Source organism: Phasianus colchicus, chromosome 9, assembly GCF_987193195.1.
Source record: "Phasianus colchicus chromosome 9, bPhaCol1.hap1.1, whole genome shotgun sequence".
In the NCBI taxonomy this organism is placed as follows: domain Eukaryota; kingdom Metazoa; phylum Chordata; class Aves; order Galliformes; family Phasianidae; genus Phasianus; species Phasianus colchicus.
Window position 1 is genome coordinate 21,303,019 of NC_143444.1, and position 24,335 is coordinate 21,327,353.

The 24,335-nt window shown below is 38.0% G+C and overlaps 1 protein-coding gene across 3 annotated transcripts; it reads right to left on the minus strand.

The window, feature by feature from the left end:
• Positions 1-3,860: 3,860 nt before the first annotated feature.
• Positions 3,861-23,909, minus strand: PTGFR (prostaglandin F receptor). Of its 3 annotated transcripts, none has more exons than XM_090146460.1 (3): positions 23,723-23,909; positions 21,839-22,365; positions 3,861-5,974 (listed from the first exon to the last, which is right to left on the minus strand). In XM_090146460.1, exons 2-3 carry the CDS (start codon positions 22,304-22,306, stop codon positions 5,669-5,671), a joined length of 774 nt encoding a protein of 257 aa, XP_090002586.1. In that variant the 5' UTR covers positions 22,307-22,365; positions 23,723-23,909; the 3' UTR covers positions 3,861-5,668. The 3 variants fall into 3 exon arrangements, with proteins under 3 accessions (XP_090002586.1, XP_090002585.1, XP_031460449.1); XM_090146459.1 differs by lacking the exon at positions 23,723-23,909 and adding an exon at positions 23,405-23,453 and having other exon boundaries at positions 21,518-22,365; XM_031604589.2 differs by lacking the exon at positions 23,723-23,909 and adding an exon at positions 22,730-23,281 and having other exon boundaries at positions 21,518-22,365.
• Between the last annotated feature and the right edge of the window lie 426 nt (positions 23,910-24,335).

Sequence of the window (24,335 nt, forward strand, 5' to 3'; positions counted from 1 at the left end):
AAGAAAGTTATTGTACTTTATAACAAATAAAATTGCCATCATGCTCCCTTAAAAAATATGCCTCATTTTCTGGAAGATGAGGCAAAATCATAAATAATGATTCTAGTGGCCTCTGTTATGTTTTAAGAACCTGGATGTGCAATCAAAAAAGATATTGGCTTTGGATCATCTAAAACTGATAATAAAAGGGATACCGGCTGATCTTCCACAGTAGTCTATTGGCTGGAAGAATAAGACATCAGATCTTTATGGAGTGCACCAACTTTTTTGTCAGAAGTAACAAATCTGTTGACAGAGTAAAACCAGCAACTCCAGATCCCATTTCATCAGACATATACATAGATGAAAGGATAAGCTGTACTGATGATGGACCTGACTTGGGACATACAGCTGAGAATATGTGCAAAAAGCATGAAATAGTGTAAGTTAGGAGTGATCCTGGTGGTCAACATGTCCACCTCCCAACTCAGAGCAAGCTTTTAAGCACTTTGTGCTTTTAAAACTTCATGGTATTCTGGAATTAAACACCATGGCAAAAGTGTCCTCCACTGGTAAGAGACAAGATGGAACAAGCAAGGGTGTCTGGTGTAGTGCAAGAATATCAGAGAGCAAAAGGAGCAAATAAGAAGGTCAAAGCACATGAATGCATCAAGACCTCACATTCACCAGTGGATTTGGTTGACATGAGATAAGTAACAAATGGACCCTAGGGCTCAGCACAGTTTTCTGTTGAGGGGTGAGCACTCCAGCCATGCATTACAGAGCCATGTTCCTTCCTTGCTCTGGGCTCAGTCACACTGGTTTTGGCAGATCAGAACATCTTCAACACAGATATTGGATTGTCATTTTAGGAAGTGGGTGTTGAATCAGTTCAGATCATGGATTAAAGTTCTGCCTTTCTCATTTTCTCTTCATTGTAAACGTGACTGTTTACAATTCCAGGCACTTGGGGAACTTAATGGTTGAAAATTAAGGCACCTTAAAAATTACAAGTCATTATTGGTAGGTATTATAAAAAAGAAAAAAAAGGAACCTTGATATGGAATTTAGACCTTATCAATTATATAGGTCATTTTGCAAAAAAATCACTATAGAATCCTGGCTGTTTTGGCATGATAGTTTTCCTGTTGGAGCCGTCACTTCTACACAGCTGTCGTCAGTGCATCTGAAGGAAAAATACTACTGCAACATGTACTGCAAGGATTTTTTTTCAGATTAATATTAATTTATAGCTGATGATAATAGAACTTAAAGTATTTTTCTTATGCTGGTTTCAGAAGAAAGTAAAACCACAAAAAAACATTTGCTGGGAATTATAGCTATTTGGTAGGGATGCTTTTCTGATAACAAATTTTAGCCTGAAGTATCTTAACTTGTCAAACTACTACTGGCAGTAGTTTAAAAAAAAAAAGAAGAAGAAGAAAAATAAAGAAAGAAATGGAATTATCTTTGCAAACTTCTGTAGCTAGTATTTATTTTGCAACCATGGTGCTGAAATTAAACAGCTAGACAGATACATGTTTATGTTCCTGAAATCACAAGACATTTTTCTTAAAAAAAAAAAAAAAAAAAAAAAAAAAAAAGACTCCATTGCAGTTTTACTAAGAAGAAAAACTCTGATTGTATCTGTAACACTTTATAACTCACCATAACTGCATACACTTTTTTAAAAAAATGCATCTGAAATTATATTTCTCATATTTAACCATTGTTCTATCACTTCAGACATCACACTGTTTACAGCAGACAATGGAAAAAAAGGAAGAAGTGAGGTACATAAATACATTCTCAAAGTCTCATCATCTGAAGTTGGTGAAACGTCCACCAGGAGTCTTCTTCCCCACAGGAAGATCAAATTTATTCTGACATGTTTGCAAAGCAATTGTAATTGACTAGATGCTTGGTATTTGTGTGTTTTTAATGTTGTTTGTTTTCTCATTTCTTATGAACAGATTGTACTGAGAAAGACTTAATGTTTTAAGTTTTGCAAAATATTCAGGCTCTACAATCAGGTCCCTGGGTTTCCATCAGGCATATACAGGTATATTCCTCAACTGCACCACCTACCCCTTCTAAATAGAAATCAGCTCTAAAAAAATTTCAGGCTATGAGCTCAGTAGCTCAGATCTCAGAAAGGGAATCCTGCTAGTAACAATTTGTATTCATCCATAACATTTAAGTTACCTAAATACAAAAGTGTGGGCCATGCATGTATGCTTATGCTCTGTATAAAAATGGAGCACAAGCTGTACTAGGGATCAGATATCTTTTCAATTCAGTAGACACTATTAAAGAGACAAAATGTAATAAAAAATACAGGTTACTACTTACCAAGGAAGTTTGGTGCTAGATGGCTTTGCTCTAACATTGCTGCTCTATCTCTCTTGCTCCTCAAGAGGCTGGGGTGAATAAAATGTGGTGAAAAAATCTAACAAGTTCATATAAGGACACAGAAATCGTGCACCAACTACTTTCATGGCCAAAACTCTCAGCATAAGGGGGATTAATATGACTTATTATCAGATAACTGTCTAGAGCAGTGAGAAACTAAAATCAAACTGAAATCATCTTTTGGACAATGGGTATTGGAACTCATAGTGACCTTTTTTCCTTGTAGTCATTCCATATCCCAAAGTGGTGGTTTCACAGTTATCAAGAAAAAAGGATGCAACTATTAATAAAATAACCCCTCCTTCCTCCATCTTTGTAACAGCATTATATTGTCAGCATTTAGGAGTTCTTAGCAAGTATTAAAATTAACTCATTCCTAAATTTACTAAAGTAAATATATGTATATATTTTAATCTACAAATACCTAAAAAAGAAAAAAGAAAACCAGAAAAAAAAAAAAAACCCACACAAGTAGTAGAAAGATGGACACTTTGTCTCAAGAATCAGATTTTTAAAAAACAATGTTGAACCTTGTTTTCTTTCTTTGCATAGAGGTAACAAACCACAGGTCATTGCCTAATCCCATGATGTGCAACTTGTTACTGAGGCCTTCTTTGCTTCAGCAGGCAGTTTCAGACTAGGCTGGGACCTTGTTTTAGGATAACTTGCTTTATTATACAGCCTGTCCTTTCTTAAGCTCCCTATTAGATTATAATATTTTCCCATTCTCCCACCCTGAAGATTTCCTCAGTCATTAATCAGAAACGAGATTCACTTTCAACTCACCAGACTGCTCCTGCCTGCTCTGGAGGCACTAATTGCTGCCCAGCAGCGAGCAGGCAGCCAGCCCCTGCAGAGCTCAGTGGCATAGCACAAGGCAGCCTGCCCTGTTCTTCCTGCCTGAGCATGCTTGGATCCTACTGGGAAGGTGTCCTGGTTTTTGTTGTTGTTTTTTTTCTATAATCTTATATTCTATAAAACATATAATTTGCAAGTCATACAACACAGCACATCTCCTATGAGACCAAACACAATGGTAATCAAATCACTTTCAGAGGTAACAGACTCATGGGTGGCTGCATCCTGAGCTGCCAATGGACAAGACAAAGTAGTAATAGCAAAACGAACATATTTTTTTCAGGACTTGCAGTGCATGTGAAACTAATCAGTATCTGTGTAACATGTTGGCAGCTGAATACAAACACTTCTACTTGCATTTTCTAAGCATGGATCATCAGAATTTGACCTCGTCAGCCTTAGGCCGCTGATTACATAGGGCTCTGAACATTCAGACCTATTATCTGTATCCTCACTGTCCTCCTTACTACCTTCACATTGCTGTCATGGTTCTGAATGGCACTGGTCAGTTTGAATTCAGGGGGGTTGTAATAAGGCTTACTTTAGCAACTTAGGTTCCCTTCTGCCGTACAAAAATATCATAACTCTCATGACATGGTTTAATAACTTTAATGAAGCTCTGCAATTTACAGTAGTTGCAATAGTTCACAAAATATTAGAAATCACATATACATATAAACTTTTTCTGTTTTACAAGTCGACCAGTATGAACTACACAAGCTACATTTACTCACATAACAAAATGAAACATTGATGAGCTTCATTCACTGATCAAACACCTCAACAATTTATAGACCAACATTTTTCTGCAGCTGCTAAAACAAAAACAAATAAGTTATGTCAACAGATACACTGACATCACATTCTACAAAATGAAAAGGCCAAATTGAGCGCTGACTGAATGCTCCCAGATTTCTGTGGAACTCACAAGAAATTACAGTGCTGAGCTTATACCAGCATCAAATACATACACATTTTGTAGTTTCTGTGATTGGCAAAATAAATCACAGAAAAAATCCTTAGGGTAAACGAAAGCATTTCATTTCATTATAAGCTTATTTAACCCATTAATTTTCTAGCCACTTTAAAACAAAAAATTGAAATATTTAAACTTCTTGAGTTTTTTTATTTTCCAACTCAAACTGTTCTCACAAACAATATGAATTGGTACTTTGCAAGCAGTTATGGTTTCTCAGACTGCCTTCCCAGTGAATCAATTTTTAACTATTTAATCCAAATGTGCTAACATTTCACTCATTATTTGAAGTTAAATAGGTAAAAATAAAATAGTTATATCTTAAAATAATCCTTCTCATTTTTGCTTCTAAACAAAGTACATTCACAAAAGCCAATGCTTCTTTTAGCAGCAATAGAGGTGAAGGGCCTCTTGTATAAAGTCCTTGAAATTTTTGTACACCTTCAGATATACTGCATGTACTCAGCGCTTCAGTCATGGATGCTGCAAATATCAAGTATGCAGTTTGTTTTCACAAATAAAAACCACACACACAGTGCAGTTCCCTACAACTGTTATACATGAGACTTGTGTGACCTTTTACAAATTGAGCACAGGTACCTTAGGAGTGTTTCTGTTTATTAACTACGGAAACCCTTCAAGGAATTTTCTTCAGTGTGGGGATAAAAAATAAAATAAAATAAGCCATACTGTTTATACAGACTAACCACAGCTTTATGTCTGTTAATTTCAATAAAATTTACTGAAAAGACTAACAACTCACCAATAGGTATAAAATGTAACTGTAAGCAAGCTGAGCTCATCTGCTTCTAACTGTGTTCCCACAGGGAACCTACTATTTTATCAGGGATTGGAAGGGACATATATGCTGATGAAGTTTGAGCTCTCCCAAAAATTCACGCAGTAATTAACTGAGAGTTCAAGTCAATGAACCAAACAAACTAGATTACTTAGTAAGCTAGCCACAAATAAAACATCTTTTATACATCCAATGGGAAAATGAATTGCCTAGAAGCAAAGAACATCCTTAGGGAAAGGATGGTGGATTTTATCCTAGGAAGCAATGACTTTGCAAAAGCTTTGGGAGTACTGGAATAGATGCAGCTACCCCTTTTAAAAAACTTAGAGATCATTTTCTCATCTGTATGTTTTTTTAAGAATCCTGCTAAGGTAAAGGATTTGGAACCCTGTTCTCTTCAGTATCTAGGAGAAATCTACAGAGATTTATCATTCTACAGCCAGTTTTGGCAGGGATATACACTAAAGTGAATTAAAACATTCAAATGCATCTTCTGGAGTAGCAATATCAAACTGATAACCAACAGGAGAAAATCATTCACAATTAAAAACAAATGCCAAACCACTGACCCTTAGAATTCATTGTAAAGTATTGCCCGTCTATGAGCATTGCTTCCATCATCTCTTCATATGCTGCGTCTGATTTTATTGCCCTGTCGTGCTGAGCGGCTGTAGATTTATTTGTTTGGAACTTACTGGTGACTCAGATATTGCTGCAACCTTTAAAGAATTCTTGATGGAGCTGAGTTCCCACATGTGTAAATTTATGATGTGCATGCCACAACATCCCCTTGTGATCTTGTACAGGTTTTTAAGTACGGCTTTCCGGAGAAGAATATACACCCAGGGATCTAAAATCTGATTCCATGTTGCCATTCTGAGAGCGAAAAGTATTGTTTCACAGTTCTCCTTTGAATGACTTGCATTTATCCCAATTCTGGCCATTGACACCTGAAAATTGAACGTTAAAATTATGCATCAAAAAATACAGCAAGAGAGCATGTAAATGAGTGAAATTTTTCAACAGTATCATTAAGCATTACATCTTCAAAGCATCAGTGTATCTCCATTGTGAAGTTAATACTTTCATGCATGTAACAGCTACTGTTCTATAAATTCTCTCATGTCTTACATAGGATGAATACATGTTTCTGCTGAACTACTGTGAAACTTAAATGAATGATGGTGACCAGACAGAGAAGAGCCTCCAAAAACAGAAACTGATTTGAGCAAGGAGTGAAAAATTAACCAGAACCTAAGCCAATAAGGCATGACAAAACTATTCCAGAGCTGCATTTTTTAAAGGACAGAGCACATCATTAGAACAAAACAATTTTACAAAGAATATTTACTTTTCATACCTTCAACGTGAAAGTCTGCATAAAGAACGTTTTAACACAAGGAATGCAACAGAATATGATTTATTTACCCTAGAGATATAAGATGGATTAGAGGTTAAGTTTCTAGGAAAATTTAAGCCACAGTGACATAGGCCACCAATATCCTTCCTCTTGCAAGCACAGCTGCTGAGAGTCTTCCTCACCTGCAAGGATGAAGGAAATACTGCACATGGACAGTTTCTCAGTCCAGCATAGCAGGATTACTTCTGGCAGAGGACACTCAATGGGCACACAAGCCCAACACAGCTCTATAAGATGTGGCTGGCCTCCAGCCTTGCAGGGCTGCAATCTAAGCGTTGAATCACCAGCCCAGCTGAAACATACAGTGTTGGAGTTCCTGCCCTGCAGAGACCTCTGTAGGCTTTCCGCCACTGAGGTTTTGTAACCTGAGTTCCTGTGTGAAGAAAGCCCAACTGTGTAAAGCCAGGAATGTGACAGAGGATGGTAAATTATCTCTCTCTATTATTAATGTTAAAAGCACATGAAGACTTTTTTGGTAGTAGGATGAAACACTGTACAGCTTTCAGTTCCAAAGCATTTAAAGTGATACAGTTAAGTAACTAAGAAACGAGATATTTTGCAACTGATGCTATGAGTACACTGATTTATTGACCGATGAGAGGTAGGGTCAGTCTGTACAAGAGCAGAGTCCTATTTTCACAAAGATACATTGTAAATAACCAACCAACCAAACAAACAAAAAAACTAAAAAAAAAAAAAAAAATGAATGAAGAGAAAAAAGCTACTGGTCAAGATTCTAGCAAACCCATTTTACTTCTTAAAGATAATTCTCAGTACTGCTAGGCCTGGTCTGCATCTTGCACGTCACCACTCCTGGGGATAAATTTCCATACAAAAGAGAGTGAATGCATAAAAGGAGACTGTATTTGCTTGGTTAGGCATTTGGTTAAGAGTTTCTGCATGGATAACTGTGGGAGCAGAGAGGAGAGCCCACAGGAACATTCCTAGGGAAGCTGGTAAGACTGGCAGAAGCACAGCTGGGAACCAGTGCGCGGAGGGGGAGGAATGTCTGAGCACCATGCCAATACAAATAACTACAAGTCAGTTTACTGAATCTGCCTTTCACCCCACAACTGTTGGGTGCATTCCTCTCTGACATCAGCAGCCCACCCAAACTTAGACAAGTCCTTTGACTTTTGCACTGAACGTTTTCTCAAGACAGTCCAACATTTTATTTATTAGAGATCCAGTACAAGCCAAATTCAGATGGAGTACTCCTTATTCGTGTAAGTAGAACTGGCAGCAAAGGACAACACAACATAGTTCAGACTAACATTCTTATCTGATATATAGCATGTTTGGCTTAATACAGATATACAGCTTCCTAATTTGCTTCTTGATGTTTCTCTGAGTACTTCAAAATTCCATTTGTTCTTCTCTCTCATTCTGCAAAGTTAATAAATGCCAAATCCAAATGAATTCTATGCCCAGAATAAAAGGCAGCAGAGGTGGTCACTTAAGAAGAGTAGCTGCATCTGCATTTTGAAAAAAAATATCATTTTCTTGCATGTCTAGCAAACTTGAGATTCCTTTCTATTTAGTATTAATAAATTCTAAGTGAATAAACTCATTTGTTGTTCAACTTGCTACCTAAACACTAAGTAACTCTGTCTGGATAATGGCTGTCCTTAAAACACTATCTAACAATCAGGAAATGTGATACATAATTTTACAGATTTTGATACTTGGATAAGCTTCATCTGGGACATTTAAGTTATGTCTTATGAACACTGGATGTACATAGAATAATGCATTTGAGTACAGGTAGTAAAGAGAAGATACAGCTTGTGCATGTAGCTCAATGCTTAAGCAAGTCAGCTGTGAATCCCAATATTGGAAGTATTGAGATAAAATATTATCTACAGATTTTGTTTCATAAAATAAGAATTTTCTTAAATTATTTAGGAGTATTATTCAAAAATAAGAAACTATATAAGAAACTATTTGGGGGGGAGGGGAGGCATAACTAACGCCATCATAAAGCAATATACCAACTTTTTGAAGATCTGTGGGGCTGGGAATTCTATATAGGCCTGGAGTAAGAATCTCAGTCCAGCTCCAAGCACAAGATAATCCTAAGTATTTTTATCCTAAAACACACGTGGCAGAATAGCAGCAGTGACAGAGTATTCTAGGTATGAATTGAAATAAATCCACCCCTCTAAACAGTTGGCACTGCTCAGGGAGCTCTTTTGTACATAAGACAACATGTAAGAAGGCTTCAGACATACCAACAGAGGATAAAGAGAAGAAATAAAGAGAAGAACATAGACTAAGTTCATTATAAATTATTACTATCACTTTAATATTCATCCTTATTTAATTTTAAATTCAAATCATTTTGAAATCATAAACAGTTAGAAGGCCTCATGCACTACCATCCCTTAAAGTTTTCAGTTGAATCAAAATCACAGTCTGTTTTTGCTCCATAGTTATGAGAAAGTCATACTGCTCAATAATTAGGTCCAAGCTGAGAAACCAATTTAAAGAACAATGTGCTTTTTTCCTTTCCTGCAGGACTATCAGGTTAATATTATTAAGGAATTCTGTTGCCTGTAGCCAGGAAGGAAGAGGGAAATGCAACATGTTTGGAATGGATGATCTTGTAGGTCTTTTCCAACCTTGATGATTCTGTGATTGTATCCTATCTGGTTGCCTTTGATCTATACAACTGATTTTAACAGTCATGCAAATTCAGCAGCATGACTCAAAAAATTAATTCCCAGCTGGTAAATAAGAAATGTAACTCATGACATTTTCTAACATATTTAGTAGTCTGAAAATCCAAAAAGTATTTTGCTGAGTTACACAATGCTTTTATGGTTACAGCTGTAATATGTCTCCCTGGCTTATGAAAAAATGGAAGTATTACTTGATATAACCAATACAATTCAAATGTTCTTTAGGAAAATAACTCTAAAAGCATTAGTTAAAAACACTGACTTTTTAAACAAAGTTTCTCTGACTCATGTGCTGGTTTGAATTATGACCAAAGAGCTCCCTGTACCCCAGAATAAATACAGACAAGTCCAAACTTGTGTCAAGTACAAACTTGACAGAATGCATTAAACTTCTCCATTATTTTTTTTCCAATTTTAGGTTTCTACTGCAAATAAAGCTTACTTTCCAAAATTCAAAATGTCACATGAAAAAGTTTTTAGAACATTTTGAAATTGTAGTCTTCTGCAACTGCATCTTTCATTTAGTACTAGAGAATTGGTATTTCCCTTAGGTACAGAGCTCAGTACAAGAAAATGGAAAAAAAAAAAAAGAAAAAAAAGAAAGAAAAAAAAAAAGCAGCTCCAGAGCTTCACACCACTTTCCAAATATAAACAGCATGTCTTTAATTTCCCTTTCAATTGGATCTCAATTATATGAGAATAACTAACAAGTTAAATGGCAGCGCTGATCGGTTACATTCCTGTGAAGCCTGAAGGACAGTCAGTCAAAACAAGAAGCAGACTCTAAAGCTAGTTAAGAAATAAGACAAACTTTAGTATTATTTTGATGCATTTCAGCTTGTAAACTCTAAAAACAGGTTCTATCCTTATCCTTCAGGAAACCAGATAAAAGCCCGTCACCAAAAGATTGGTATGGGAAGAGCAGACAGGCAAATTCTGTTGTTTGTAAACAAATATCAGAAATTGTCTTCCGCTGCAGGTCAACCTTAGTCTCCATTTCTTTGTAGGAGCCTTAGAAACCTTCCTAAACTTCTTTAGGATTCCATTGAAAGAATTTATGAGAATTTTCATCAAGGTAAGTCCATGTTTTTTTCAGTACTTGCAGTGTTGTTATATTTTGCCACTGTCACGGATGCCTATGTTGAATCCAACATGCAAATCCCCTCCTTCTAAACCACACTAGACACAGGGTAGCATTCCATGAACTGTGTTGCTCTCTATGGGTACGAAAAATATATATCTATTTCATTTTCTTTTAACTTCTGGAAGTTTTTGAAACTTCCATTGTTCAAGTACACTTCAAAGAAGTTGCAGTTTGCTGTAGGTAAGATCTGATTAAAAGACAATAATTTATAATATTCTCTATAATATTCTCTAAAGACAAACTAAAGAAAATAAATGCAAAGGAGAGGAAGAGAGAGAGTAGGAAATCAAAATTCCATGTACATTTGATGTACAATTTTGTATCACCTAAAAACAGGAAGAAACACTGAGAGCAGATTGCATACATAGTTTCATAAATACTGCAGTATATCAACTGAGTATTTGTTGCAACAAAGCTGAGTATGCTTCACTTTATTTTTGCCTCCATGTGTACAGTTTTGCAAAATCAGCTCTTCACAAGCAGAATTAAAATAAGAGATTCTCCTTTTCTGCCATACTTTCTGTAAAAAAAAAATAATAATAATAATATCATTTTAAATTAACAAAATGGATCTACTGGCTCACTATTCAGCTCAGGGAAAATCTGTGTCTACTTCTTGAAATCAAGTTCCAATCTATCACACATAAATCAAGAAAGGTGACAACTACCTGCCATATTACACATCCTTAACCATTCCTATTTATTTAATATTCCATTAAACGAGTCCAAGACATCTTCCCTGCCAGAGTCACAATCCTCTGTGGGAAAGACAGGACACAAACGAGGAGGAGACAGAATCTGAAAAGATTTGGACCAGAGGTAGCTGAAGTTGCAAAACCACCTGTGGCTGCTTATTTAGCCTCTGTGTGCTCCATGTATTTGTCATCTATAACACAGATCTATGTAAGCCTTATAGGTATTGTGAAGGAAAATACACTCAGAGCTCAGAATCTGCTTTAGCAGTGGGGGCTGGATTCGATTATCTTGAGACATCCCTTCCAATCCCTATGATTCTGTCATTCTGCAAAACATAATGCAACATTTTGTATGAAGCCTGTGAACATAATTTCAAATCTTTTTTTCTCAAACTCAGTTGATCCTATAATCAGTTAATTCTTCAAAAGTCAATGACACTGCCTCATGAATGTGAGTATCTCTTCTTCAGGCAAGATCAAAACCACTCTTGAAAACTGGTAGGTCAGACCTCACCTCAACTAAACAGCAAAGGACCACAGCCTGGCAGCATACAGACACCACCTGACCTTGCCTGATAACTACTCCTCGCTGAGGCCAATCAGCTCTTCTTGGCTTTCTGCTCTCCTCAAGCAGGCTCAGGTCTGCAGAGGACTTACAGTCTATTGCACTCTATTACTGTGCCACTAGAGCCAGGGGGATATTTTCACCATTTTGTTTTTACAGCTCCGGGCAAAATATTTATGCATGATAATATACTTTCTGAACAAACATTTAGAAGCATCATTTGAAATGACATTTTTATGTATGCAAGAATTTATCAAAATTACTGAATAAAATGTAGAGTGCCATAACATTATACTCACCATTTATATCCTAACTGCCTCTGGCATTATCATGCTCTCTGTAAGGCAGAAATGCAATGTTTTTGGTGTGCACATACTAGCAAATATTAGCTAAAACTAAAACCAGAGCTTTTATTTTCTGTCAGCTTTCCACTTGAAGAGTATCTACAATAACCTATATTCAGCTTGGCCTTGAATAAAACATTCCAGTCCGTTTCTCTTTGTTTCTTCAAAAGAATACAGATTTTTCAATATTAGACTGATGGTCTTTTTTCCCTTCTCTTCTCTCCCTCAAAATTACACATACTTTTGTTCAGCTAGCTGACAATATAATTACTCTAGCAGTTTAATTGATTAACTTACTTGAACTGAAAGAACAATGGATATGGATAGAGAAGAGTTTAGCATTGAAAACAGTAGATGACTCACTTCATACTGAAAATGCATAGACTGTGTTGCTGCCTAACAAGGCATATAGCAAAAATTTAGCATGGAAAATTAATTTTACAGATAAAATGAAAATATTTTTTACACAACAATGCTGAAACTTGAAGAACAACTGTGAGATCTCTCAGGACCGGAAAACAATAGAGTATTTATAAGGACTATCCTGAGAAACACAATATAGCAAAATAAGTGTTTAAAGATGTATGAGCTATACATATTCAGGATCCATCCCCTCTTCCAAGAGAGACAGCTGGTAAAACCTTCATAGCCAGGAATTAGTATATCACTTCTTTTGTATTGGATTTGCTTGCACACTTTCACAATCACTTGGAAAATAATCATATCTTTAATTGATTAAATAAATACTCTCACTGATTTACACAGAAGCCATATAACTTCACTGACTCATACAAATGCCCAAATAAAGAATCACAAGAAACAGAATACTGGGAAAAGGCAAACAACTGTGAGAATGGAGAAAGAAGAGACTACATACAGACAATCTGGAAGAGGAGAAAGGAGCTGCAAAGGTCCATAACTACACAATGAACTCAGCATTTACTGTTATGCAAGAGATCAAATGAATGCCTTAGAAGTAGATTGCCTTTCCAATTACCATCACATTCATGCCACTTCATTACTAAAGTTATCCTCCACTGGATTTACACATATGAGGAAAGATGCAATATAGATTCAGCACCTATTACCAACTAGAGGCAAACCTCTCACTTCTTCAAGAGCAGAAAAATGTGATCCTATAAAGGCTGCAGGCATTGCTGGTTGTCATGTTTATCATTCTCTCAGATTTCATAAGTCTAGGCTGAATTCTCCAAGGATTTCTTGGAGTAATCACTCCTTAAATTCAAAAATGCAGGCTTTTGCAGGTTTTCAAGGCAGATACAACTGAAATGACAGATACCTATACACAGTAGAAGCAGGAAAAAAAGGGAGAAGAATTCCACTCTGAGTATGTCATGACACATAGTAGCCTCTTCACCTCTTCTAGAATGCAGATGGCATTGATGTGCAACATGCCCACAAGGCCTCAAGTAATGACAGGTCTAAAAAAAGTAATGAACCTATTATCTATCAAAGGAGTCAGATCTCCTATTTAATGTTCTGAGAAACTATAGGCCTGATGACATGAGCATAGGAAAAAAAAAAATGTTAATCTGTAGTTATATTTTATGTTTATGTTTATGTTTATGTTTATGTTCACTATACATATAATTATATAATAAAGAAAAATGAGAACATTTTAAAATATGGACTGAAATGCTAGTTACTTCATGACTTCATGCTATCTGCTTTGCTGTATTTACAGATCTGGCTGGAGGAAAAGTAAGGTGTAAAGCATTCCCTTTCTAAAGTAACTTATTCTATATATCACTTGGGAGAAGTGCACTCAGAAGCTACGAACTGAACTACCAGAGCTAATAAATTTAAATTACATTTACAAAATTGGAATATTTAATTTAAAATATTTTTATTTCTAAGGTTGGCAAATAAATTAGAAGGGACTGCTATGCAGTTGGATAACCTTTTAGGTGAAGAAGAAACTAAAAATCAAATCTCCACTTAAGAGTGATTTATTTCCCAGTGCTTCTGCAATCCCACACTCCTGGTAAACATAAGTGACTATTACATAGATTCGCTTTTATTTCTAATACACTAACACACTGTAAATCGTACAACAAATTACTATCACTTGTATGGACTGTTTTAACACCATTTTATGCAGTCAGGTAGATGGGAGTGCTGGCAGCACACAGGTCTGAGATGGCAAGCTGAAGATCAGCCATTAACTTCTTGTTCTCCAATAAGAAAGTAATTCTTGGTTTCTGGGAGTTTAGTATTCAGCCTCCTATAGGCAATCATGCAGAAACAGTTCCAATGCTGAAACCTGCAGTTTGACACACACAGGTCTTCACACAGCTCACTAAGAGGATCTTGTAAGAAAAAAGCTTACTCTCTACCTCTCTCCTGCTCTGTCTCTGGTACATAAGAAGTATCCTTCAGCAAGAAGTGGTGTACTGCCTACAGCAGAACTCAGGTTCTCCTTAGTTATTTAATCTCATCCAATACAAGAATGAATCTGAAAAAATAAACTGCATTTACCAAAACTTCACCATAACTGTTGTGCAATGTCATTTTGGCAACATTCTGCTACCTGATCATTATGATTTCTAAGAGCAGCATTCACAGATCCCAGTATGGTGATGTGCTCCTGTTCTGCTCCACACTGTACATGCACACAATAAGCAGAACTTCCCCTTTCTGCAGGAGTTTATAATACAAGTAAACAGCTGTAATTCCTCATTTCCTGATTATTTAAATGTAAAATTTAAGTCTTAAAAGCAGGTGAAACAAGAATGGAAAGAACTGAATTAGAATTGCTCTATTTTAAACAGACTATTTCCCAAACATGGAACCAAAGTACTCTCTCAGACATTAACAGATTCTGCACTACAGGGATAAGTAACTTCTGCTAAAAAGTAGTATTTTTCATAGTGATTATAAATAAGAATTAACACCATAATAACACAATGATCATCTTACAAAATATATGAATGTGTATTGCACACAGAAGTCTGTCCTGTAAAACCTGGTGAGTTTCTGGAGTTACTCCATGTGGGTGTATTTGTCCCTGAGACTTTTCCACGAGAAGTTTACCATTTAAAGGCTTCTGATAGACAGAAAAAAGATCTTTCCTAAAATAACAATCCAAAAATGGTTATGCAGTGTATGACATTTTCCAAAAACGGTTATGCAGTGCACGATATTTTCAAGCAAAAAAGGCCTGAATAAGTGTCATACCTAGGCAACAGGGAGAGTCCACTCCTATTAAACAAAATTGGAAAGCACCTCTATATCTTTCTATATCTATCACAGCATGCCAATTGAACAAAGAAGAGGAGGTTAAGGATAGTAACTTAGTTAAGGTTTTCAGAATATGAATGGTAAATTCAAAGTTGAAAAAAAAAATCAAAATTTTCTGTGATAGCCACTGACATTATCTGGAATTAAATATTGTTTCAATTTATAGACTATTATGGCTTAATTCTGTAGTTAAAATTCAAATTTAAAAATTAAGTGGCAAGCAATTTTGAAAGAAAAGTGAAGTAGCGCATTATTTTGAAAATGCAGTGTTTTCACATGGTTGGAATTCTGCCTACCCTACTTAATCTCTCCAAAGCAAAGTCAAGTCATTGCATCCTGATGGCACTGCATTTTCAGAAAAACGCTTTACATAAGTTTTTCTAAACAGCACAAGTGAACATAAATAACAAAAACTATAATTATGCTTCTTCCAGTCTTTACTGGTAGAGGACAACCTGTCAGCCTTAGATCTTTCTTTCCTAGTTCCCATCCCTACCGCAGGACAACATGCTGACTACTGTTCATTTCTTCTTTACTGTTGAGAACTGCTCAACTGCCTGACTTCTGTGAGAGGGAGGCAAACATTTACATTTGCATTACAAACAGCCACATTTAATAGAGACTTTCTAAGTAGTCTATGATAAACTAAGTCCTGGCCCACAGTAAAAAACATTTTTAAAAAATGAATCATATTTCTCAGAAAGGCAAAGACATTAAGAGCTCTACAAACTGCAAAAGGTGAAAACATGAAGGAATGATTCTGAACACTATAAGAGTGTCTTTGAAATTCAATATTATTTTAGGTGGGCTTACTCATTTGAGCACTACTCACCCCAAATCAGTGTTCTTTTCCTCCCAGTCTCACTAATCTCTAAAGTCTGCAATTTATTTCACAGTATCTTTCAGCCTACAGTGAATGTTAGGAATGGCATAGCAACAGTTCAGCAATGCAACCCTGAGTGTCAGTTGTGGGTGCCCTATCTCTGGAGGTGCCCAAGGCCAGGCTGGATGGGGTACTGGGCAGCCTGATATTGTGGGGGGCACCCAGCCCATGACAGAGGGTTGGAATAGGTCTTTAAGATCCCTTCCAACCTAAGTAATTAATTCCATGATTCTAAGATTCATAGTGCCTGTGCAGCAAGCAAGCTCATGTAGGCTGCAGCTTTGACTGGCAACACCTATTAGCATAAGGAGCCACCCAGGAGAGCCAGGAGGCTGCCCTGCATTCAACTACAAGGGCCCCACTAGTGAGATATGGACCAGCATCCTGGGACTTATGTCTGCTGCATTTTCCAACTATGAAAATCACCAGCCAGAGAGCACAAGAGAACTTTTAAGTAACTTAAGTTCTTTAGTAGCCAACAAAACTTGAAGGCAAACAAACAGCACTAATAAAGCAATGAGCCCATATAAATGATCCCCCTTACTCATATAAGCATAACATTAGTATAAAGGAAAATCAGACAGCTTATAAAAGAACATGTTAAGACTCTTCAAGTGCAACTCGGGTATAAACTCCTGGCAAAGTATTGTTGTGCATGTATATATGTGAGTACACACACAAAAACATGAAAACGACACGCACAGAGGATTGCCTTCAACAGAAGAGTGCCTTCTATTATATGCAACAACATGGCCTAGAATTTAGTTACTGTAAAGCCTGCAATCCACCAACCTCCTTTATCACATACCAACCGTGAGCTTGCCTCAGTACCTGAAATATCCAGTGGTGGATCAGAGGCCAGGGTAAGGATATTGCACCGAGAGCCACCCCTTCAACACAGCACTTCCCTCCCTCACCTCCAGCAGTGTTTCCACTGGAGGACCACTAAGACTGGAATTCTGGTTGGACTGATTCAACAATCTGGAAACTGAGTGCAGCCCTAGACGCATAAAAAGCAACCACTGAACCTCTTTGCATTCGGAGGACACCAAGTCAGAGTTCAGACACAATTAGAATAACAAATTGGAAAGGGAACGGATGACATGAGATGCGACTGCTAGAAATTAACCTAGGTAGTAAAAATAGCAGCTGAACAACAGTGGATTTAATTATATGAAATAAACAACTGAGATTTAAAAAAAAAAAAAAAAGAAGAAGAAGAAGAAAGAAAGACAGAAGAAGAAGAAAAACAGAAGTGGCTATTTTCTGCAGTAAAGGGGAGGTGAAACCAGAATGAGAGGATTCGGATAACTGTATGGAAAAAAGATCTTAAGAAGAATAATTTAAATGTAACAGTATTTTTTGCATGCTAAGACACATTTCACACATGAAAAGAATTAGACTTTTCTCCATATCATAATTTGTTCTTGTAGACAAATTCTCTGTGAAATAAATCCCTCCTGTCCATAATTACAGGAAGTTCACTTTGCTTTCACAGAAATAGAATTTAAAATGTGTCTATCCCTTGAGCCCCAGAGAACCTGATGTACTGAAGTCAGGATCTGCTCAAATGAACATAGCTCCAGAGCCAAGCTGTTTCACGGCAGGCCAACTTTATAAAACAATTTATGTCATCAGAAGTGCTTGTCACAAAATGCTCCAGCTCAGCTATTTGCTTTGAGAATCCAAGCCCTCGGGACCAAATTTATCCAACAAAATTCACATATCCTAAGACAAGCAAGGATAAAAAACGATGACTTATTACACATGGAAGTCGATGTTACTATCTTTGGAACATATATTCCTGGAATTATCCATCACAAAACAAAATGATTTGGATTGTAAGAATAAATGTGCCTCTGTGAATCACTGACCACACAGATTATTGGAAAACTCATGAATTTCACTTGTCCTTTTGTGTCAGTTTTCTCACCCTTTCAGCTCCTCAAAAGAATATAAATGTTTCCTCATAAAGGAATAAGCAGGTTGTAAACTCCCAGCCAACATAACCCTTGCTGTCCATAATTAAGAATTATGGAAAAATTTAAGGAATAACATTCCTTAAATGATAAATTCCTTCTTCCTCTCACTCTCCAGTGGAAGGATTCCTACACAGTTGCAAAGAACTTGAGAAAGTTGCCCATTTTTGAGAAGCAAACAAGATAAAAGAGAGCCTCAAAAAAGAAATCAGAGGAAAGTCCCTGTCAAACAGTCCCAGCCAAACAGGCTCTGTTTCTGCAAAACGTTTCAGATCTCCAGGTGTCTTAATATGGGGATGGTGACATTATAATATTATGTATTTTTTGTATACACACCTGTTTCTGCAAGCTCATTTCCACACTGGGCACTGTGAAGGGTGATGTGTCTAATGCCATTTAAAGAGATTTTAAGAAAGGACAGTGACATAACTCCACTTCATATATATATATATATATATATATATATATATATATATGTAGAAATTCAGCAAAAAGTAAATCTGCACCAGACTACAATATTGGATAGACTTTTGTTATCCACGCATGTATGACAATTGAAGTAACACCAGACTAGATTGAAAACAGAAGAAAAATAAACAAAATAAACCCCTGTCGGATGGCGAATCACTTTGAATAAATTCCAACCCCAGTATTTGCAAACCACAAGTGGCATAAACTATCTCACCTTCCTCTGCTTTCTCTTCAAAATGTTTGTTTGGTTTCTAATTGTTTTGGTTTGGACAAGGGTGAGTCACTTTCAAATAACATTTTATCATATACGCCCGAAGGTCAGAGGGCATGGGCAAAATTCCCACTTTTGCAGACTGACACTGACTTCTAGATTTCACCTTAAGAAAAAATTAAACAAGCAAATGAATGCAAAACAATCATGTAATTAGATATTTTGTCAAATAATTTCATTTATGGATGCCTGAATATATTTATTTCAAGATAAACTTTTGTAGGTATACAAAACTGCCTAAACTATGAAATCTAAACTATTAATTTCACAAATTAAAAGCCCTGAGAGGTTTCAGATTTGAATCAGCAATTCACCATAAATCATACACCTTGATAAATTCTGGATCTCTTCGTTGCAGCACTTTAGCAGTACGTTCTTAGCAAAACTTTATTCCACTCAATCTGCATGCTTCACTGCTGTTCAATGAAGCTTGCTACATTAACACAGTACTTACAATTCTCTTCGTGATTTCCGAGCAGAATGCTTTCAAAGCGAAGAGAAAGTTGGTAATTTAGATCATTAATTTTGATGTATATTCTGCAATCCCAATAGCTAAGTCTACACCAAGAATCAGGTTTTGCTGCACTTCCCAAACTCTCTGCCTAACACACTAATTGTTCGCTTCCTTGAAACTTACTTCCAAGAAGTAAATCCTATCTTACACAGAATTTTTAAACTTCTCATTTCTCACATTTATTTGCTCATAGTGGAAAACTCTTTTCCATACTGATGGGCTGATTTTTGTGATAGTTTGGTGCACCTCAGTTCAAACAATGTAGGAGCAAAACACTGAGAGCTCGCAATGCACAGAAAGCATGAGACATTTACGCCATGAAATTTATACAGCACCTGATGAATAGACCAGAATTGGTCGTGCATCACCCTTCTATGCAACCCATTCTCAAAAACTACCAAGTACCAAATTTAAGGAAGAAACTATTCACTGTCTATATCACCAGGTGATGAGACCACCATGCTCTAAAAAGGCTCTGGAAAAAAAATCCTGCTGAAATAATAATTCACTGTAAACTACAGCCTAGATGAAGGTCAATATTTATAAGAAAAGTAGCTCTGTGATTTTATTAAAGATTGTCAACATTTAAAAAAATGGTTTTATAAATGAAAATTGAAAAGTATAAGAAATCACCCAAGCTACCAAGAGCAAACAGAATAGTTGCAACTCAGTGTTCCTTCAAATGCTGGATAAACACCTCTTTAAATGAAAAATACCCATAGCTCTTTTGACAAGCAACTGCAGCCTTTAAGGAAAGTTACTTTGTACGAAAATGAATGTCAGAGAAGGACAAAATATTGTTTACCCATGAAAATTAAAACTATCCTTTCTGTTGCTCTTCTTGATAACCATTCTTTGTCTTGTCCCAAATTAATTTTTGAAGTGTTGGAAGTTACTGGAAGTAAGGTCACTACATGAGCTTGCTGGACTGCTCTGATGACTTTATTTATGCTACATATTCAGCAATCAGGACACTGACAAAAGCTAACATGAATTTCAACTATGTGGTAGAGCAAGTCTAGAAAAATCAGTAGAGAAGCAGGGAAAATTCTGTCACAGTTGAACACAAGTGGCAGTTTTTGTGCCTTTCAGCGAGGCATAGGCATATCACTGCACTCTCCCTCATGTCTGTGACAGCGGGTTAATTGGCTGTTATCTGCCAGATGTACCTAACTGCTGCAGCCGTTGGAATCCTATTTAGAAGCAGTTCAGGTACCTCCACACTATACCAAAGCCAGTGAGAAGATGAGATATGACTGGATCCGATTCAGATCTCAGATTTAAATTTCTATTTTTGTAAACTCTAACCAAATTCAGTCCTTGTTCACGTCAGAGAAAAACTATCAGACGCTGTATCTAGGATACAAATTGAGCTTTAGTATTAATTGTTACTTAACCTCTCTCACCCTAGCAAAAAATTAAAACAGCTTCAGTTGGGTTTACATCATTAAACACCTTCAAAAAGCCATCATAACACAGGAGCCGTCAAATTCTTTGCCATATCGTAATCCCATTTCCATTGACACCACTCACTGACAGCACACAGTACCCTGAGCACCACTGACTGCTTTGGAAGAGTCACAGCACTTAATAGCACGGAGCCCTAAGTTACAGCCCGCACAGCTGAGAAAGCCCTGAGCGCACAGAGCAGCTTTGCTAGAGATCTGTCTGGATTACAAACACCGCTTGATCAGGTCTGAACCAAATTTTTACATTAACCTACTGCCAACTGCTGGTTTTTTTTACATAACTCTAAAGCAAAGCCTTTAATACCCTGCTAATGGAATGGAGAATTTTTATGTTCTTAACTGTTATCTTCTGTAGCATAGTTCGCAAGTAGCAGTAAACTGTAATAATAACAAAGAACAGGCTAGCATAAATAAAAACTGACAGGAACCACAGTACAGACTAAATAGAATTGCCACTCCAAGATTTCAGTGAATTTTTGGACGAGGTCAATATTTGTTTTAAATTATTCCACTACCCCTCTGCTACCACTGCCTGCTTCACAGCACCGGTATTCACATTCCCTACACATTTTATTTGCTCAGTGTACTTCACTTGTGACCAGAGGTAAAGAATAATTAGTAATTTTGATATAGAAGCAAATGTACATACATCACAGGCAACATTCTGTAAAATAAATACATTAAAATATGACTGGAGCTATTATAGCAGCTAAATCACCTTTAAACCTGGAGATAAAAAGTATAAGTTTTATACAGTGACATGCATTAAAAATTGGCAAACACATTAGGCTCTTACCAGGAATGGACTCCAGCAAATGCAAGAAACACACATTATAGCCAAGAGCTGAATGATCATTTCAAAATGATGCGATCTGCCTTGTCTTTGTTGACTTTTAAATTTGACCCTTAAGAGGGTAATTCCTGTGACAGCATTGCACAAGAATGAAATAGCAAGGGCCAGTAACCCAAGGCAAGAAAAAAGTAAGAGATAAAATCTGTCTTCCCAGTCCTCAACATGTTCTGTTTTATAGAAGCACCAGGTCCTCGATGCTTGAATTTGATAGGCTCTAAACCTAAGAATAGGCAGCAAAGCTATAAGAACAGCAAACAGACATACCATAGTCAACATCATTTTCACATGTTTAGAAGTCATTTTTGTGGAGTGAAATATTGGCTTGGTGACTCCAATGCAACGTTCAACAGCCATCACGCTGCCCAGGAAAAGTGGGCACAAACCAAAGAAAACCATGCAGATGCCAAAAACACTGCAAAGAATGTTGGACTGGTTAAACCGAATCCAGTCTTTGTCCGATGCATACACAAACACTGCGATGGCTCCGTTGATGAGGTGGCCAAAGAGATCGGTGATAACCAAGCCACTAGCAAGAAGCAAAAAAGAGGCTTTGGACTTCTGTCTAAATCTCTGATACGCTTTCATGAGAATTGCTATTGCGAGACTGTTGGACAAAATTCCCACCGTCATGAAAATTATTGAAAAGAAAACGGAAATCTTCTTCTCCGTGTGGCAGGTTGTGTTTTTTAAGATTCCAAATCCAGCCAGCCCTGGTGATTTTGAACTGTTCATGGTTAGGAGATGAGAAGCAGTGCTCAACACATTTCAGCAGCCTTGCAAGCAGAAGGCATCTGTAATTTAAAAATAATAATAATAAGACATACATAGTGCAAAAAGCATACTACCGTTCAAAAGACACCTGAAACAGAAATCCCATAATGTTTGTCTGTGGTACAAATCTAATTTTCCTATTCTCTGAGTGCTATGATATGGCATCATATTATAGAATAGCAGCCACAGGATAAAGTAATTGTCTGCATGCATTATTCAATACACGTATTTTACAGTACCTTGATACTTTCTGCAAGTATAATATATAATATACGTAATGTACACATACATCTGATCAGAGAAATAAGTATATTCTTACAGTTCAACTACATATATGAACAAATGTTTTTGTAACGTACTCTTAGAATGAAAGTATTCACCAACCTGAATGCAGTCAAAAATGAAATACTGGACTGGGAATGTTCTGAGATGATAATCACACTGTTTTTCTTCCCTCACTTTAAGCACTTACTTTCAAAACAATGTCCCAACATCTTCCAAGTCATTCTCCTCTCACAAGCCGATATTTTAAAGCTTTAACGCAACCGGCAGTGAAGCCTCCAGAGAATTTGTACCCTCCCTGAACTTGGACTTGAAGCGATCACTATAGAGTAGCCAATTCTGCGAGTTACTCTACACTTTATCTCTCATCTGAGGACATTCCTGATGGCAAAAACTCCCCATGCAGAAAGAACCAGTAGGTTTTAAAAGCGCATAACACAAAGAGGCAGTGAAGTGGCTCGGTTACTGAAACAGATCCGATGAAAGCAGCTGAGCCCACGCCAGCGGTATTACAAGCGTTAAGGACCGCCGACGGGGAGCGCAGCCGGCACGCACCCGAACCGAGTACCGTCCCCCCCCCACTTCCTTGCCCAAGGCTGCCAGCGCGGCAGCTCCGGCACCGCGAGGCTCCGAGCGCCCGGCACGTGGAGGGCAGCGGTGCCGCGGGGAAGCGCAACCGAGCAGCGCCCTTAAGAGTGCGGCGCCGCCGGGGGCGGAGCGCCCCACCACGCCGGCACGAGTGCCACCGCCGCTCCGCCACCGCCGCCCCCCGCTCACCTCCGTTCCGCCGCGCCGGGAGAGGCGCGGCGGCGCAGCGCGGTCCCCCGCCGGCCGCCGCCGCCCGGTCCGCAGCCACCGCCTCCCCCCGGCGACCGCCCGGCGCCGCCCGCCTCCCGTCCGCCTCCGCCTTCCCTCCCGGCCTCCCTCTCCGCCCGTCGCTGCCGGACCCGGAGAGGGCGATATCGGTGGTGCCGCCGACCGGGCGTGCAGCACCTGCCCCAGCCCAGCGTCGCCTTTTCCCAGCCCTCTTCGCCAATTCGGGCCTCGAAGACGCTGAGCATAGGCCCTACCTCTATGGCTCGAGACCGAACCCACCGACCGGAGAGATGCGGGAGAGTATCTCTCGCATGCCAGCCCAGAGCAGGTGCCGCCTTGCTGTGCCTGCGTGCAGATAGTGGTCCCTGGTAATGGGAGAGCCACATTGCCTCTTCACACTATAGCATCAGGCAACAATATCACTTGGTAGGATGAGCTGCTGCCCACGGCATTGCATCTGCAACTGCACAGCTCTTGTGGCAACTGAGAACCTGCATCTGTTGACTGCCAGATGCCCCTTTACTTTTCATCACTTCTGCACAACCATCCCTTCACAGTAGAGAGGGGGCTCAGGAACAGACAGCCCAGGGAATGTTGCATGGGATGCACATGTGCACATCTCTAGATGCATCCCTTGCACCTAACAGATCACTCAGTGCTAACAGTGTTGTGTAGGACATTTCCCCACTGGAGCAACAGGACAACAGCGTGGCCAGATGAGGGGCTAATTCTGTGACAAATAAGGCAGGAAAATCAAAGTGTTCCTGGAGTCCCAACAAATTCTCAGGTTGAATTTACAGATAATTTCTGAGTTCACTTTCATCCATCAGTGTGCAGGACTGAGTGGGAATTTTATTAAAAAAAAAAAACTCTTACTATAAAAATATGCCTA

What these genes read in the sequence shown, in the direction of transcription:
- PTGFR (XM_090146459.1), bottom strand. Translation starts at nt 22,306, where the DNA reads ATGAACAGTTCAAAATCACCAGGGCTGGCTGGATTTGGAATCTTAAAA. An exon ending in TTTGCTGGAGTCCATTCCTG is followed by an intron (nt 5,975 to 21,517) that starts GTAAGAGCCTAA and finishes TTCAATTTTCAG; the next exon opens with GTGTCAATGGCCAGAATTGG.